The sequence below is a fragment of the Terrapene carolina genome, unplaced genomic scaffold (genome assembly GCF_002925995.2).
Source record: "Terrapene carolina triunguis isolate 2854851 unplaced genomic scaffold, T_m_triunguis-2.0 Scaffold69, whole genome shotgun sequence".
Taxonomy (NCBI): domain Eukaryota; kingdom Metazoa; phylum Chordata; order Testudines; family Emydidae; genus Terrapene; species Terrapene triunguis.
The window spans coordinates 42,922,377-42,940,985 of record NW_020664420.1 but is presented as its reverse complement, the minus strand read 5'-3'; the positions used below and the strand labels follow the sequence as shown (position 1 = coordinate 42,940,985).

The 18,609-nt window shown below is 42.4% G+C and overlaps 1 protein-coding gene across 2 annotated transcripts in view; it reads right to left on the bottom strand.

Moving 5' to 3' along the window:
* The window catches only part of MSH3 (mutS homolog 3), a 197,753-nt gene that overhangs the window by 75,308 nt on the left and 103,836 nt on the right, over window positions 1-18,609 (bottom strand). For both annotated transcript variants that reach the window (XM_026649155.1, XM_026649156.1), the window contains exons 15-16: window positions 10,259-10,427; window positions 706-770 (exon numbers count right to left, since the gene is read on the bottom strand). In XM_026649155.1, coding sequence (XP_026504940.1) covers window positions 706-770; window positions 10,259-10,427 — 234 coding nt within the window. The remainder of the gene's footprint in view (window positions 1-705; window positions 771-10,258; window positions 10,428-18,609) is intronic.

Below are 18,609 nucleotides of genomic sequence, written 5' to 3'. Positions count from 1 at the left end.
AATTGTGATCACATATTACATTTTTCATTTTTAAGGTGCTCAACACACTATTTAAATAATACATCAGAAGTCAGAGAAGGAAAAAGCCAATTAGATCATCGAGTCCATCCTCGTCTCATCGACCAGAAACCCCACCCGCCACCCAAATAGCTAAAGCAATTCTTATGTAACATAATCAACAAAGCAATCAAGGAGTGTAAAATGACATTTTAATGACAATAATTTCATTCAGATACACAAATGTCATATCTTTAGATGGCTAAGTTTATAGCTCTGAATAAATAAATATAAAAACCACCATGACTATGTGAATAGGGTACTGTGTGTGCATGTATGTGTACACACACACATATGTATAACATATATATTATGGAATACAAACAAATTAAGAAAAATAATTTGCACACAAATTTCTATTGAGGTGAGTTTTTTTTGTTTTTATTTCAGGGTCAAGTATAATATTGTTGTTAAGGCTCTATCCTGCTAAACATTTCTTCCAGGAACTCAACTTCCCAGTATTTTACAGACTTTACTATAACTGTATAAATAAAAGGGTTTTTTTTGTTTAATTGCTTTTGAAAACTGTTTAAGGTTGGGCAAATAGAAAAATATATACTACCTACATTTTAATAATAAAAGAAGAATTATATTATAGTTCTGTCTATGTGCTGGAAGAAAACAAAAATTGAAGACATTTTTACATACCTACCAACCTTAACCCAATCCGAGGGTACAGAAGATAAGAGTGAATTCTTGACTTCTATCAGAAACTAAAATAAATAAAAAATGTTTACACTTTAAAGATGTGATTATTAGACTATTCAACCAAGTTCTTCATACACAAAAATGTCTGTGTGCAAGGAATATTGTTTGACTCCTGGTAGTGTTCACAATTATGATGAACTATGTCCACATGCTTAAGAAGACACAGCCCAGCCCCGAATATATTCAAACTGGGGGGATTTTGAAGAAAACATCCTGTATGCCTGGGGTCTGCACAAACAAGTTATCTTTTTTCATTCTCACTCCAATCTCCCATACAGAAAACAAATCCCTTTTCTCTGAATACCTGATGGCCATTAACTAGCCAGAGACTAAGTTCCAGCATAATCCATGCACAGTTATTTCTCTCTATACAGTGGATTTATGCAAGCCCTTTACTCTGACTGGCTACTGCAAATGCCCCTATTTTGACTGGATACTGTGTTTAGAAACCCTCAGTGATAGGTCTACAACTAACAGGGATTCATAAACTCCTGACCATCTTCCCACTCACACTAACCTGAAATATCAAATAGAATCCAATTTAAAGAGAGATTACTTTCTAAGTAGGAGTCTTCCACCAGGGTAAATGAGGAGTTGGGGAAGCAATGCATTCAGAAGACAGGGTTTAGTGTGGGTAATGGGGTAAGGAAAGTGTCAGAAACTGAGGCAGCTATATTTGCTGTGGGCATGGTGACTGAGAATTAAAAGGAGTGGTCAGGGAGTGTGCAGAAATTCATAGGAGACAAGTACAGCATGTGGGTAAAAGTAAGAAGAGAACATTTCAGTATAACAACTTGAAGCTGTGTCCTCTTAACCCAGTGATAACTGGAGCTGGTTGGAAATTTTTCAAAGGAATGTTTTTCCATTGGAAAATGCCAATTCATTGAAATCAAAATGTTGCTGATTTCTTTCATGACAAAAATAGACAATATATGAAGTGATCTTCTCCCGCACTTTGGTTTCCTCCCTTCTCCCCCCCTACATTCTCCTCCTCCTCTCCAGTCACAGATGCGGAAGATTCTCATCTGTACTTCTCCTCTAGCCTCTCCACTTGCACCAGGGACCCCAACCCATCCCATTTTCATCTCCTCCCATACTCTTCTCTTTAACCTATAGGCCTTTCCCCTAACCATACAGACATGCTTTAGTCTCTCCCATCTTAAAAAAAATCCTTTCCTTAACTCCACTTGCCTCTCCAATCACCACCCCAACTCTCCCTTCTTTTCACTCCTAAACTCACCAAGAACACAAAGTGTAGAGTGCTCACTTTATATTACTATTTTTATTACAAATATTTGCTCTGTAAAAAAGATGAACAAAAGATACTGCAACCTAGAAGTCAAAGCATGAAGGGGCATATGAATGTTTAGCATATCTGGCACTTAAATACCTTGCAACACCAGCTACAACAGTGCCATTTGAATGTCTGTTCTCACTTTCAGGTGACTAAGTAAGAAGCGAGCAGCATTATCTCCCATCAAAACTTACACTTCATAGTAGTATATTATTATTTATGCTATGCCAGAGATGGTATTTTCTAAATAAGAACACAAGGTCACTAATTTCAAAACTTTACAATTGAAACTAAATTATCACACCCAGAAAAAATAAGTAATGGGTCAAGGGAGAGATATGGGAAAGAGTAGGTTAGAACAGTGAAGATTATGTGAAATATTTATTGTTACATATTGTGTGACCCATGTTAGTTATTTTTTTAAAAAGTCAGTAAGTGAGATAGACTTGAGAAAGAAGGGAGGTGTTCTTAGATGAAAGGATTCAGCTGTAAAAAGAATTTTCAGCAGAGATTAGATTAATACACAATCCGACCACCTTTAGGACATGCTGCAAGACTCCCCTATTTGATAAAGCTTTTCCACTATAACCACTATGATTTAGATAACCAACCTTCCCCACCTCACGAACACAACCCAGCAATCACCCCAAACATAGCCTCCTGTAACCAGGGAAAGAAGAACAAGAACAGAATACTCCATGAAGTCTACTATGGACACACTATACAGCACTGTTTACCTGGGAAGAATTTAGATGCTACAATTGTCACTATAAAATCCCTAAAATAGATTAATTAGATAATGAGATAGCTGCAGTTAGGAGCAATGCTGTGTAGGGGCTTGAAAGTGAAGAGAGTAAACTGTTTCTAACAACAATAGGGTTGCTGGTATGCTGGTTTTACAGCTTTTTTAAACAGCTTGCCTCCTGATTAACTTCAATATATTGATATGATGGAGCACTGCAATCGTCCCATACTCTGTCCATATTTATTATCTAATGAACTCAAAACAGCCTACAATCACCAAATTAGTCAGTATGTGTTCCTAACACCTGTAGCAAGAAGTGAATGTAGAGATTTCAAGATCTCCTGGAAAATACTGAATGCTAATGATTTTTCATCCTTTAATTCTTAGCTCAATCAGATAAGCACTTACAGTATTTTATTAAATGGTAGCTGAAGCACTGCTTATGCCATACAGGAAGCAAACAGTTGCCAGATGCAGCAAATACTTTCTAATCCTTGCATGAAACAAACAGTGCTGCTATCACTAACTGGACAGCCCTCTGTTCTGTTTTGTGCCTAAAATGAATTGCATTAGAGGTCTGGAAACAAAAGATTAGATAGATATGGGTGTAACTTCATATGTTGTGGAAAAATACATCTGCCAAATGGAGCTTTATCTGAATTCCAAGAGGAAGTTACCACAAAATTTACGTCAATAGGAGTTGTGGACACCTACTGCCTCTGAAAATCATGTCCCGTGCTTAGGTTCTTAAGTATGGCTTTAGAAGCCACTCTTTAAGCATCTGGTTTATAAAATTTTGGCCCATGGTTCTCTACAGGATGATGCGTTTTCTACCCAGAATGTCCTGACTGGAAAGGTGAATAGCTAAAGTCTTTCCTACAGCTTTCCAGGAGAGTATACCCCTCTTCCTCAACAAACGCCAGCGAATAAGTCTTTCAAACTAAATATGAACAGCAAAGGTGTGATGTTATGAGTGTAATATAATATCTCATTGAAAGGTGACAGGGCCAGAAAGAGTTAATTACTTCCCAGACTGACCTAACCCATGGCTAAACTTTAGAGACTGGTTAGGAAGATATGTAAATGAACAGAGCTTTGAAATTCAAGTCTGCATTGTTAGAGATAGAAGGATAGATGTTTGCTCAGGTCTTGTGATGTAAGCAAACAAGTCTTGTCTATTGCTACAGCTTTGATTCAAAGATCAAAAAAGGAATATTAACATTTAGGAAGATACTTGAGTGAAATAGTATTATTGTCTATAGGTCTCTTTGAAGGTCGTGGTAACCTGTATCTGAACTGTTTAATGAATAAATTACCCTGTGCTAATTGCCAGGATGTTTGGAAGAAGGAGAGTTAAGCCTATTGTTTTCTCAGGCCAAAAGGCTGCTGGAAATGTATAAGAACCCTGGGACACGATCCTGCTTCATCTCAGATCTGCTTTGGGTTTCAAGAGGGGGAAACCTTAAGCCACAAGGATTGAGATCCCCAGTCGCTGACTGGAGTCACCCTGAATATGGACATGGGACTATAACCTATGGACTATTTCTAAAAGGACTTTTGGTAACTACAAGCTCATCTCTGCTGTGTATCTGAACCTCAAGAATTGAATTCAAGTCTGTATGTATATTGATCTTTTAACCAACTCTCTCTCTTTTCTTTTTTTAATAAACTTTAGCTTAGTTAATAAGAATTGACTATAAGCGTGTATTTTGGGCAAGATCTAAGTTATAATTGGACCTGGGTATATGGCTGATCCTTTGGGATTGGAAGAACCTTTTCTTTAATATGATGAGATAAGATTTTCAGTAATCAGCATCATATCTGACAGGTGTGTCTGGATGGAGGCCTGATGCTGGGCACTTTAAGGGAACTGCGTTGTTTGGACTTCTGAGTAACCAGTGAGGTACTACAGAAGCTGATTTGTGCTGGCTTGGTAAATCTAAGTTTTGGAATATCCACCAGCGTTTGGGGTTTGTCTGCCCTGTTCTGTTTGCAGTTCACCCTAATTGAGTGACCTCAGCAGGCTCCCATGGGTAGCACCGTCACAAAAGCCAAAATGGAAAATAAGTTAAGCAGAGATTTCTAGGGTGCATCCATTACAGAGAAGAACATTACCAGTAATTCACTTTGTCAGAGCCCTTCCTCTTCTCCCATCCTGTGGATAAGACAACAAGCCACATAGCACTCTCTACGAGGATGAGTGGAAGACAAATAGTGAAAAGCAGAGGTAAAGTTATAAGTTATAAGAATACTCAATTCTCAGCCCTTCAGTAAATTTTAAATGCATCAATTCCCAGCACAAAGAGAATCCCGCATAGCGCAAGGGGAGGAGGAAGGGATTCAGGGTGTGAGAAAAGTAGGGATTATGACAAACTGAATTACTAGCGAGTAATTTTCCCTTGTCATTCATTCCCTTCTTCTCCCATCTTATCAATAAATGTAGGCTCAACCAGTGGATATAGAAAGCAGTCTCATACGAGGAGATGGGCTTGCATGAGAAGTGACTTGAAAATCTTTAGGAGTTAACTCTGCCCCGTCACCTAAATTCACCTAAGAAAGTGTGATGAAATTGTTAGGCAGGGATTATGTGACCCTTGAGTTTTCCAGTGTAGGGACCTCAGCCCTCTTAGCCCGGAGGTAGAAAGGTGGAGTCTTGAGCAATTGTTCACAAGTCAGGTTAATACATTACATTAGTTAATGACTGATACAGGCCTGGTAGCCAGCCATCCTACTTTGGGTCTTGGAAATGGACAAACAGTTCTTGTCTTCCTAAAGCAGCTCCCCCTGTGGGCATACACCTCTACCCCGCTATAACACGACCCGATATAACACGGGTTCGTGTAGAGTGCGGTAGCAGCGGGGCTCCGGCGGCGCTTTAAAGGGTCCGGGTCTCCGGCTGCTGTGGGGAGCCCCAGGCCCTCTAAATCACCGCTGGAGCCCTGCCACTGCTACCTCGGGGCTGTGGCAGCAGGGCTCCACCGGCGATTTAAAGGGCCTGGGGCTCCCCGCAGCGGCTGGAGCCCGGAACTCTTTAAATCACCGCCAAAGCCCTGCCGCCCCTACCCCGATATAACGGTGTTTCAGCTATAATGCGGTAGGGATTTTTGGCTCCCCACGACTGCGTTATAGCAGGGTAGAGGTGTACCTCTGGGCAATTATGAACAGGGGTCAGGAGGACATCACCACTCTGCTCTTTCCATATTATTATATAGAAAAGTGGTTTTGGCTAGATCAGAGGGGGGTCTCAGGGAGGTTCCAGTATGGAAAAGAATGAGAATTTCTTTTTCTTAAAGTTGTAAACTTGTTTCTGAAAGTTGTACCAAGTAGGTAAAATTCAGTGGCTCACTCTATATCCAGAGAATGTAGTTTCTTTAAAGGAAATGGGAGGGATTTGTGTATTGGGTAAACAGGCCACAGGCTCTTTAACAGGGATGTTCAAAACTGTTTAGGAAGAAATTACTGAGGCAATTAAAATACCACCTTGTTATTTGAAAGACTGTAAGAATGAAGAGTCAAATTAGAAAGCTTAATTCAGCAACATGCTAAACTGAGGTTTAGCAACTAAATGAGCTACTTTCATAGTCAACACAAGCAAGATAAACTTTCATGCATGTCTTCACAGACTCGGAAGCACAGGAGGTCAGTTCAATTAAGGGATAATGCATCTCAAAACTGGTCTCTGTCTTTGAACTTGGAGGAATAAAGGATAGAAGCAAAAGCTTACTGGACCTCTGAACATCAAGACAGCTGAAACCAGAACTCAGTAAGGAAAGTTCAGACTCAAATTGAAAAGAAACTCTCAGACTTGTACTACGGAACAACGGAAGGGTGCATGCCTATCGATTAGAAAAGGTCATCCAGACCTATGATTAATCTCCTTGAGAGAAGGCTTGAGGGTGAAGCGCATCTCTGTATTTACTTCACTTATTTTTCAGGACATAATGTTCAGGGAGATGGAGCTGAATAATTGAACTAGGTCCTGGAGAAAATCATGAGTGATTAGGTGGGCCCCAATATGTGCTTCACTGCAAGATCGTGGAGTTTGGAGGACAGGGATTCTGAAGCCACTTGAGGCAACTAGGATGGATAATAGGGAATAAACTTCTTCCCCCAATTCCAGAAAGAATCCTGACAATGGGCTAAAGGCCCAAGAGAATCTGGTGTCCCTGGCACACCAATTCACAGAAGGAGTTCCCCACCAATGGGAGAATACTCCCTAGTGCACACCACTTTGCCCCAGGACAAGGGAATGGAACGTATGAGCTCTGGGATTCTCTCTCTCTTTTACCAGAAAGATAAAAAGTAGCAGATAAAAACAGAGCTAAGGCCTGAAACATAGGACTGCTCTCAGTGCTTCTGGGACAAAGGGAGTTGCAACTTAAAGCCATTATAAAACAACTATCACCTCCTGATTCTCCATATCAACTATCTGGTGATTCCAGATTGTATCCCTGGTTCTGTAGCATCCCCTACAAAAGATTCCAGGTGAGTCATACGACACTCCAGAGTCTCAGTCTCCCCATCCATAAAATGAAGAAAACAATCCTTTTCTGTCTCCCAGTGGAGTTAACTGTCCCCCCAGTCTCCCACACAACCATTGTGGGTTATGGGAAAACTTGTCTGTTCATTCCACGGGAGTTGACTGAAGTGTTTTGGGTCATTTTAGCCCCCCAACACAGCCAGCTGACCCATTATGTGTCCACATGCTCCCAGAAGCCAGCGCCAACAACATGGATCCTGATCTGGAGGAAGAATTTCTCCACCTCACACTGTTAGTTCTATTTCAGGAATCAGGCAGAGCCCCTGTAAGACACAGGTGGACATTTTACCAGCAGTTTTTAAACTGACAAAGGCACTTCTCAGAAAGTGATTCTCCCCAGGCAGACTGGTGCTTCTGGAGCAGGGCCACAAACACAGACTGGTTGGATCACATTGTCACGTGGACCTGGGATGACCAATAGTGGATCCAGCACTTTCGTGTGAAGCAGCATATATTCCAGGAGGTTTGTGATCAGTTTGTCCCAATATTCCAGTACTAGGACATCCTCATGAGAGGGGCCAGGCTGATCCAGAAGCAAGTTGTTGTAGTCATCTGGAAACTGGCTACCCCAAAATACTATAGTTGGCAGCCGGTATCAAGCGGAGTGCCCCAAGGGTCGGTCCTGGGGCAGGTTTTGTTCAATATCTTCATTAATGATCTGGAGGATGGCATGGATTGCTCCCTCAGCAAGTTTGCAGATGACACTAAACTGGGAGAAGTGGTAGATACGCTGGAGGGTAGGGATAGGATACAGAGGGATCTAGACAAATTAGAGGATTGGGCCAAAAGAAATCTGATGAGGTTCAACAAGGACAAGTGCAGAGTCCTGCACTTAGGACGGAAGAATCCCATGCACTGCTACAGACTAGAGACCGAGTGGCTAGGCAGCAGTTCTGCAGAAAAGGACCTAGGGGTTACAGTGGACGAGAAGCTGGATATGAGTCAACAGTGTGCCCTTGTTACCAAGAAGGTTAACGCCGTTTTAGGCTGTATAAGTACAAGCACTGCCAGCAGATCGAGGGACGTGATCATTCCCCTCTATTCAACATTTATGAGGCCTCATCTGGAATACTGTATCCACACTACAAGAAGGATGTGGACAATTGGGAAGTGTCCAGCAGAGGGCAACAAAAAGGATTAGGGGGCTGGAGCACATGATTTATGAGGAGAGGCTGAGGGAACTGGGATTATTTAGTCTGCAGAAGAGAAGAATGACGGGGGGATTTGATAGCTGCTTTCAACTACCTGAAAGGGGGGGTCCAAAGTGGATGGATCTAGACTGTTCTCAGATGACAGAACAAGGAGTAATGGTCTCAAGTTACACTGGGGGAGGTTTAGGTTGGATATTAGGAAAAAGGTTTTCACTAGGAGGGTGGTTAAGCACTGGAATGGGTTACCTAGGGAGGTGGTGGAATCTCCGTCCTTAGAGATTTTTAAGGTCAGGCTTGACAAAACCCTGGCTGGGATGATTTAGTTGGGAATTGGTCCTGCTTTGAGCAGGGGGTTGGACTAGATGACCTCTTGAGGTCCCTTCCAAGCCTCATATTCTATGATTCTATAGATCTGTGACTAACCAGTTTGGAGCTGGCAAATCAATTGTGGGGGTTGTTGTGGCAGGGGGTTGTTGTGGCAGAGCTTTGTGAGGCAATCAGGACTGTGATGTACCCAAAGACCGGGGGCATTACAAATGTTCCTGAAATAATAGCTGGTTTTGAGAGAATGGGCTTTCCAAACTGCACTGGGGCCTTTGATGAGACTCACATGCCTATAGTTTGGTCTTCGCAAGGAGCACATAAACCACAAAGGGTACTGCAGCATAATTATACAGGTTCTAGTCAACCACAGGGGTTGATTCATGGACACTAACATGGGATGCACTGGCAGGGTGCGTGATGCGAGATCAAGGTTAGGCTTGACAAAGCTCTGGCTGGGATGATTTAGTTGGGGACTGGTCCTGCTTTGAGCAGGGGGTTGGACTAGATGACCTCCTGAGGTCCCTTCCAACCCTGATATTCTGTGATTCTATGATTCTACAGGATAGCAGATTTAGATTAAATATCAGGAAAAACTTTCTAAGTGTAAGAACAGTGTACCTAGGGAGGTTGTGGAGGCTCCTTCATTGGATATTTTCAAAAGGATGCTGGATAGCCATCTGTCTTGGATGGTTTAGACACAACAAATCCTGCATCTTGGAAGGGGATTAGACTAGATGACCTTTTCTATCCCTTCTAACCCTATGATTCTACTCCCCCATTGGTCTGTGTATACCCATCTGCTATCTTATACTTATCCTGCAACCTCTCTGGGACACAGATCATATTTTTGTTCTGTGTTTGTACAGTATCTAATACAATGGGTCCTGGTCAATTGCTAGGACTCCTAAGTACTACAGTAATAGAAATAATAAATAAAAAAGAATGAGAGAATAGAGGGACAAATTACAAATTTTTACCAGTTCCTTAAAGATTATTTTTCTGTTCTGTAAAATTCTTTTAATGCTGTGCTTCCTGGTTCAATAAAAATATCCCAGAATATAACATCAGAAATGTTTTACCAAAAGTCTCAATGCAACCATGTTAACAGTCTTTGGAAGCCAAGTACTGATGGAAGCAAACTATTCATGAACCAAACTGAACTGTACTAAAAAGAATTCCATCCCCCACAAAACCCTGAAGACACTGCAAAGACAGAATATCCATGGTGAATTAAATAAAAAAGCGGTAAGGTAAGGACAATATTATTAAAAATAACAAGACAATAAGACAATGCATCCCAACATACTTCTTCTTGCAGCCAGAATTGTTTTTTTATCTAGTGACATGGTTTAATTAATCTTTCAGGTAAATGTAAGTTATTTTGTTGGCATGCACTGGTAGGCACATATAAATATCACTTACGTCATTTTGTGTATTACCTCTTGTCCTGATACTGTAACGTACTCTGCATGAGGGTTCTTTATCATTTGTCGTATTTCTTGCAGATGAAATTGGATCTGGGAAATCACCTTCTGAATATCATCCTTCTGCTTTCTGATAGTAGGGAAGTCTGTAAGATCCTTGAACAATTGGGTTTTATCTCCAGTTCTATTTATAGGAAACAGAAAAATGGTGTATTCCATAATTCTACTGTTTCGATATAATTGTTTATTTCCATCAATAAACACAAGTTATCTGGTACCCATGTAGTTTTGAGTGTACCATATTATGTATTTGCTCCTCTCTCCTTTCAAAATGCATAAAACATGTAACTTCACAAGAAGAAAAACATGCATTCCACAGATATGGTCTAACTGAAAGAGTATACTACACTTATAAATTACACACAGAATAAAGCCACCCATGTTAGTGTTTTTAAATCAAGCACTCAAAAGTTAGAAAATGACAGAATGAAGGAATCTGCCTGTGCAACTTTATTTTGGCCCCCTTGTGCGTATGCATTATAAGATTGACTTTGATTACATGATCACATACCATTTTTCCACCTTAATAATAAGTCACTACCATCCCCATCTATAATAGAAATATTTCTAATTTTAGAACAAATACAAAAATATAACCTTCTGATTATGTCATAGCATAGCTGCCACGTTTGTAATCTGATCAGTGATAGAAAAGCTGCTAGCACACCAATAGGATAGCTTCTGTGTTTTTACAGACCTAGAAAAGACATATAATAAAGTGGACAGAAGGATGCTCACACCAGTTCTGAGAAAATATGGAGTGTCTGAGGATTTAATAACTATGGTGAAATGCCCCATATAGATCACCTACAAGAGTAATCAGGACATGTTTTGGGACAACACACCCCTTTGAAGTGAAAGTGTATAGTATATAGAGCAGTATAAACAAGTCATTGTCTGCATGAAATTTTAGTTTGTATGGACTTCGCTAGTGGTTTTTATGTAGCCTGTTGTAAAACTAGGCAAATATCTAGATGTGTTGATGTATCCCCGGAAGACCTCTGTGTACCCCCAGTTGAGAACCACTGGTTTAACTAATTATAGTATATAGAAATAGTGTAGTCATTTAAGTAGTATGTGAGCTCTGTAGTGGTGCTCACTGTTTTCTAAGTTTTAGAAGTCACTAGAAACGACTCAGAGGAGCAGTCTGCATTAAGCTAGGCCTTGTATAGTTACATATAGTTAATTAACATGATTATTTGGGAGCCAACTGTGCCAAATTAGTGTCGTCTTATTATTTTTGTTGTGCGATACAATACTAATCATAACACGTTTTTTATATCTGTAACACAAAAACCAACTTTGATAAATTTTAGCCTTTTTTCCTGTTCTTCCTGTTTCCTGTTCTGGGACAGCGGGTACGGCCAGAGCGGTAGTTGCAGCGGGGCAGCTACCAAAAGGTCCAGCAGCGTTCTGAACCAGTGTTGGCGAGGCCACTTGGGGGCTTTTAGGATAACCTTCACCCTTTCCTGTTTGATCTTCATGAGGACTCTGTGAATCAATGGCACTGGCGAGAAGGCGTACATCAGGGCTCCCGATCACGGGAGCAGGAAAGCGTCTGATAGGGATCCCCTGTCCATCCCCCAGAGTGAACAGAACATGTGGCATTTCCCATTCTGACAGGACGTGAACAGGTCCACCTGGGGAGTTCCCCACTTCCAGAAGATAATACTGACCGCCTACAGATGGAGCAACCACTCGTGGCGAGATGAAAAGGTCCTGCTGATATGATCCACCAAGACATTCCTGGTGCTAGGCAGGTGTGTGGCTATCAGATGAATGGCATACCACACACAAAAATCCCAAAGGCAGAGAGCTCCTTGACAAGGGGCTGAAGACCTGGAACCACCATGCCTGATCATATAATACATTGCGGTGATATTGTCCATCAGGACCTGCACCACTTTGCCCTTCAGGTGGAACAAGAAAGCCTGGCAGCCCAGGCGAACCATTCTGAGATTCCTGATGTTGATGTGGAGGGCCAGATGGTCCCGCAACCAGTGGCCGTGGGTGCTCAGCTCGCCCAGGTGGGCTCCCCAGCCCAGGTCTGAAGCATCGCTGACCGACGAGGTCACGAAGGGGACTCTCTCCAACACCAACCTGGGGTCCAACCACCAATCCAGGGATGATCTGATGTGGTTTGGCACCCTCACTACCCGGTCCAGGTCGTGCCTGTTGGGGATGTAGACCGACACCATGGGCTGGAGATGGAGCCAAGCATGACTGACCACATATGTACACATGGCCATGTGGCCCAACAGCTGCAGGCAGGTGTGAGCTGTGGTGAGCAGGTGGTTCTCTACATGGGAGATCAGGTCTGACATGGCCTGAAAACACGCTTCTGGAAGGAAGGCTCTGGCTCGTGTGGAATCGAGAACCAGCCCAATGAACTCTATTTGCTGAATGGGCAATAAGGTGGATTTTCTCTTGTTTATTAACAGGCCCAGGTCACGGCAAGTGGAACGCACCAGGTCGAGGCTCCTCTGCACTTACTCCCAAGACCTGCCCTTGATGAGCCAGTCGTCGAGATACAGGAAGACCAGACTCCTCGACATCTCAGATAAGCAGCCACTGATGCCATACATTTTGTGAACACCCCGGGGGCCAATGAGAGACCAAAGGGCAACACCGTGAATTGAAAATGACGCCCATCCACTATGAAACGGAGGAAACTCCTGTGACCTGGGAATATGGGAATCAGGATCCGTCAAGTCGAGGGCGGCGTACCAGTCTCCCGGATCCAGGAAGGGGATGATGGAAGCCAGGGAGACCATGCAAAACTTCAACTTTCTGCGAAGCTTGTTGAGGCGACACAGGTCCAGAATGGGTCTGAGGCCCCCTTTCGCTTTCGGGATTAAGAAATAGCGGGGTGACACCTGGGTAGAAAAGGTTAAACATCCTGCAAAATAAATAATCCTCAAAAGACACAAGGGGAGATAATGTTTGTGTTTTTGTGTATTTACATATGTATGGGTAGGGTGGACAATGTAATCAACAGTCCCTGTCTATGCTGTATTCTAATATCATTTAAATGAATTGTAAACATGGGATATCTCAGTATTCATCTCTCTTTGAAATGTACTGTGAATGGTGGAGGAACAAGTAAATGGCCTTATGTTAATTTGTATAGTTAAGTACCGGTGACGGACCTCCTTCAAAGTCATCCTAATTACCTTTTGTTCACTGAGGAAATCACAACTTGTCAAAGAAGACATGAAATTATATAAAAGATCCTTGGGTCCTGATTCTGTCATCTCAGATCTGCTTAGACTTCATCAGGGGAAGTTTGAGTCACAAGACTGAGATCCAAGTTATGCTGGTACGCCCTGAATATGAGATTAAGACACTGGACTATGACCTATGAACTGAATTCTAAAGGAACTCTTTGCAACTACAAAGCTCACCATCTCTGCTATGAATCTGCACTTCAATGAAGTCATGTCTTTATGTATATTGATCTTTTAACCATTCTCTGACTTGCTTTTTAATAAATTTTAGTTTAGTTAATAAGAATTGGTTGTAGCGTGGACTTGGGCAAGATCTGAAACATTCATTAACCTGGGAGGTAATGTGTCCGATCCTTTGGGATTGGTAGAACCTTTTCTTTTACATGATGAAATAAGATTTACAGAAATTTTCATCATATTTAACGTGGGTACCTGGATGGAGGCCTGAGGCTGGACCATTTTAAGAGAACTGTGTTATTTGGACTTCTGAGTAACCAGTAAGGTAATAAAAAAGCTGTTTTATGCAGGCTTGGTAAATCTAAGTATTGGAATAGCCACCAGTTTTTTGGGGTTTGGCTGCCCCATTCTTTGCAGTTCACCCTAATTGAGTGACCACAGCTGGCTCCCCACTAGGACTCTGGTCACAGGCCCCCTTTTGCTTTCAGGATTAGGAAGTAGCGGGAATAGAACCATTTCCCCTTCATGTTCCGAGGGACCTCCTCCACTGCCCACAGGCGCAGGAGGTTCTCGACCTCTTGGACGAGGAGTTGCTCGTGAGAAGAGTCCCTGAAGAGGGATGGGGAGGAAGGGGCGTCCGAAAATTGCACGGTATAGCCCTAAGATATTATGTACAGCACCCAGTGGTCTGAGGTGACCTGCGACCAGACCTAACAGTAGGCATGAAGACGGCTGAGGAAAGAATAAGGTGGACCTGGGGAATTGACTGGGGTGTCACTCTCGAGCTCACCTTCAAAATGAGCGCTTCTGGCCCCTGGGATGCTTTGCCGGGCTGGACTGCGTGGGTGAGCGGGAGGAGGAAGGGCAGCGACGACTAAAGCTCATGTCTCTATCCTTTCTCCTTGCAGGCACTTGACGAGGCTGCCAAGGCCTTGGTGGCTTGGGCGGCTGGAACTGCTTCTGTGCAGACTGTGGCATATGCATGCCCAGCGAGTGAAGGGTGGCCCGAGTGTCCTTCAACCCATGCAGCCTCGCATCCGTTTGTACGGAGAAGAGACCATTTCCAAGGAATGGAAGGTCCTGGATCGAGGTCTGCATCTCTTGGGAAACACTGGCGGTCTGAACCCAGGAGCTGCGCCTCATGACCACTGCCGCTGCGACCACCCTAGCCTTCAAGTCCACCGCATCCCACACCATTTGGAGGAAGCACCTAGCAGCCGCGGTGCTTTCCTCCACTACGGTGCCGAATTCTTGGGACAGACCCTGCGGGAGGGACTCCTTTAAACTTATGGAGGAAGTCCCATAAATTAAAATTGTACCTGCCCAAGAGGGCCTGATGGTTCACCACCCGGAACTGGCAGTGGAATAAATTTTTCTCCCAGAAAGGTCCAGTCTTTTGGCCTCTTTATTTTTAGGAGTTGAACTAGTGTGCCTCTTCTTGTCTTTTTCGTTGGCCGCAGAGACAACCTGTGATCCTGGAGGTAGATGGGTATAAAGGTACTCGAACCCTTTGATCGGGACAAAGTATTTTTTTTCGGCCCTTTTGGAGATGAGAGAGATGGAAGACAGGGTTTTCCAGAGGGCCTTGGCAATTTTCAGGACCACATCATGCACTGCCAGGGTAGTGGCCGAGAGGAAATTGAACAAGGTGTCCACCTGGTCGGCCATCTCCTCCACCTGTAGGCCCAAGTTCAATGATAGTGACTTTTAAATCTGTAATAGAATGACCAGGGAGATTGAAGTGTTCACTTACTGGCTTATGTATGTTACCACTCCTGATGTCCGATTTGTGTCCATTTATTCTTTTGCGGAGGGACTGTCCGGTTTGGCCAATGTACATGGCAGAGGGGCATTGCTGGCACATGATGGCATATATAACATTAGTGGATGTGCAGGTGAATGAGCCCTTGATGGTGTGGCTGATGTGGTTGGGTCCTCTGATGGTGTTGCCAGAGTAGATATGGGGACAGAGTAGGCAACGAGGTTTGCTACAGGGATTGGTTCCTGGGTTGGTGTTTCCGTAGTGTGGTGTGTAGTTGCTGGTGAGTATTTGCTTCAGGTTGGGGGGTTGTCTGTAAGCGAGGACTGGCCTGCCTCCCAAGGTCTGTGAGAGTGAAGGATGATTAATCTGGGCTTGAATAGGGACTGGGAGTGGCTGGCTCATTACAGAAGCAGCTTTTCCTCTCCTGGAATTGACACCTCCTCATCTATTATTGGGAGTGGACTACATCCACCCTGATTGAATTGGCCCTGTCAACACCGATTCTCCACTTGCGAAGTAACTCCCTGCTCTCCATGTGTCAGTATATAATGCCTGCATCTGTAACTTTCACTCTATGCATCTGAAGAAGTGAGGTTTTTACCCACGAAAGCTTATGCCCAAATAAATCTGTTAGTCTTTAAGGTGCCATCAGACTCCTTGTTGTTTTTGTAGATACAGACTAACACGGCTACTCCCTTATATTTAGCAACTACTTAACACTAACTACTATAAACAAACTATTTACAAGGCCGTAAACTATTTACCTAAGGCTCGAGTCAGTAGAGACAAAACCACTAGCCCTTGCTATAGAAGGAAAGGCACTCCGACAAACCACCACGGGCGGTAAGAAGGAACTGAGAGGGTGTAAGGTTGGCAGTGCCTGGTATACCGATGCATGGACACGGCATTCAAGGGGGCGCCACTGCTGACCCTACGGATATCGCTAAGGCAAAAATCTCTGACGACCGCGCAAGGGGTGCACGCACACCTAGAATGGAATCAACATGAGCAAGCACTTGAAGAAGAACCATCAATAAGGAGCTGGTACCAAATACAAGGAGTTGGGAATAAGGCCTCATGGTCAGCCCTCAGTACAACCCTGTTTATCACATTGATGGTCTACATCAACAGGAATAACTCAAATGGAAAAAGCTGAGACATTTGTATCTGCAGATGACATAGAAATATAGGCATCCTCAAAAGAAAACACTAGAGGAAATTGCAAATCAGTGGTATGACCAGCTAGACAGGCATGGGATAAAAGTGAGCACAACTAAGATACAGGTCACGTGGGTCAGTGGAGGTGCTGCAGGGAAATTGGACACAGAGATTAAGTAGCAGGAATAATCCGACTAGCAAGCTCATGTACCTTGGTGCCTGCGTTATGGAAGACGATGAGTTTGAACACGAGATACAGTCTAGACTATGGAGTGCTGGGAGAGCGTGGAGGTGTTCTTCATGACAAGCATACGCCACTGAGACTGAAAGACCAACTATCCAGAACAATGGTGTTTCCTGCAGTGTTGTATGGTGCACGAGCATGGGAAATTAGGAAACAGCAGGTTCAACTTCTACAGGTGTTTGAGATGAGATGTCTTTGTGTCATGAAAGGAGTTACTTGAAGAGACAGATTTTGAAATGAAAGTATTAGGACGGAAGTCAAAGTCCCTGATGTAGCTGATAAAATCCAAGAAGTGTGACTTTGCTGGTTTGGATACATAGAGAAGATGAATGAAGGGGACCTGGTGAAGACAGCATAGAGTAGGAGAGGTTAGTAGAAAAGAGAGCCCAAGGAAAGCCAAAGAAGTGATGGATGGATTGCATCAAAGAAGATGGGAAGCAGGTGGACCTTAGCGACCTTGTGCACTAACAAAGATGGCTGATGCTTGCATGACAACCTGACTCCAGTCAATACGATAAGGGGAAGAAGATTATTATGTCATAGCTGTGAAATCGGATATCTGAAGAGAAAATAAATCCAGGCATGTTACAAATAGTAAAAATAACTAAAAAACCCTACTTTATTGTACCTAACCCAACTTCCTTTTTCACAAAAACAAAACTTGAACTAGAGCCAATACCATAACGTTGAGATGAGCTATGACTCGGAGATCCTAATATAGATATTATACAGGAGAAAGTAAAGCCTGCATTTTTTAATACTGTATTTTTCAGAAACTCTTTTACTGCTGATTAGACCTATTTTCAGAGGAATTGTAGGAGAAAGACAGCTGCTAGCCGGCTGCTGTCATTGCCTTGTGCCGCCGCCTACTGAAAACAAAAAGGGCAAATTTCCAAAAAATGGCAACTGCAGATATTTAGGCATTTTTAGAGTTTTAGAGTCAGTAGTACTTTTCAAAAGAATTTTTAGGAACACAATATAAAATATAATAACAAAAACAACACCACACACAGAGTGTCTATATATATACAAAATACATGATGAACTGTGGTAAAATACAGGTTTTACTGGCACAAGTATGAAACTCCTGCATATGTTTGAAATGCATAACAAAGCCATGAGTGAGTTTTCCTGGTTAACAAAAACAAATTCAAATAAACCATTTGCATTATGGTATGTGGTGATATTTTCTGTTTTATTCTTTTAGAGGAAACTTTGGATTTAGAAAAAAATTAGACTAACATTTTCATTGGTACTATTTTTTGTATTACTCCATCTACATCATCAAGCTGTCTTAGTTACCATGTACATAGTGATAGAAAAATAAGAACCAAATTTTTTTTAAAACTTCTAAAAAGTAGCTATAGTAAAGCTTTTCCATAAATCAGGTATTATGATGATAAGGTCTTCTATCTCACACCCTGTCAGACCTATAAATGAATGCTACATATCAATAGAAAACCTATAATCCCAGCTATCCAACAGGACACAGCAAGTGTCTCTAACCTTTTAATTCTCTAATTGCCCTTAAATCTGTCACTGGTCCAAGAGCAAATATTGGCAGTCCTAGATTTTGGCTCAGTTAATTTTTCAATCCCTGCTGCGGAGAAAGATGAAAACATTTTTTTGTCAATTATTTTAAAATTAACATCTATTTTAAAAGTACTCAGAGATTTGGAATATGAAATGTAATCCTGTTAAAAGATAGATTAACAGGCAAATCATGAAGAGCAGCAGG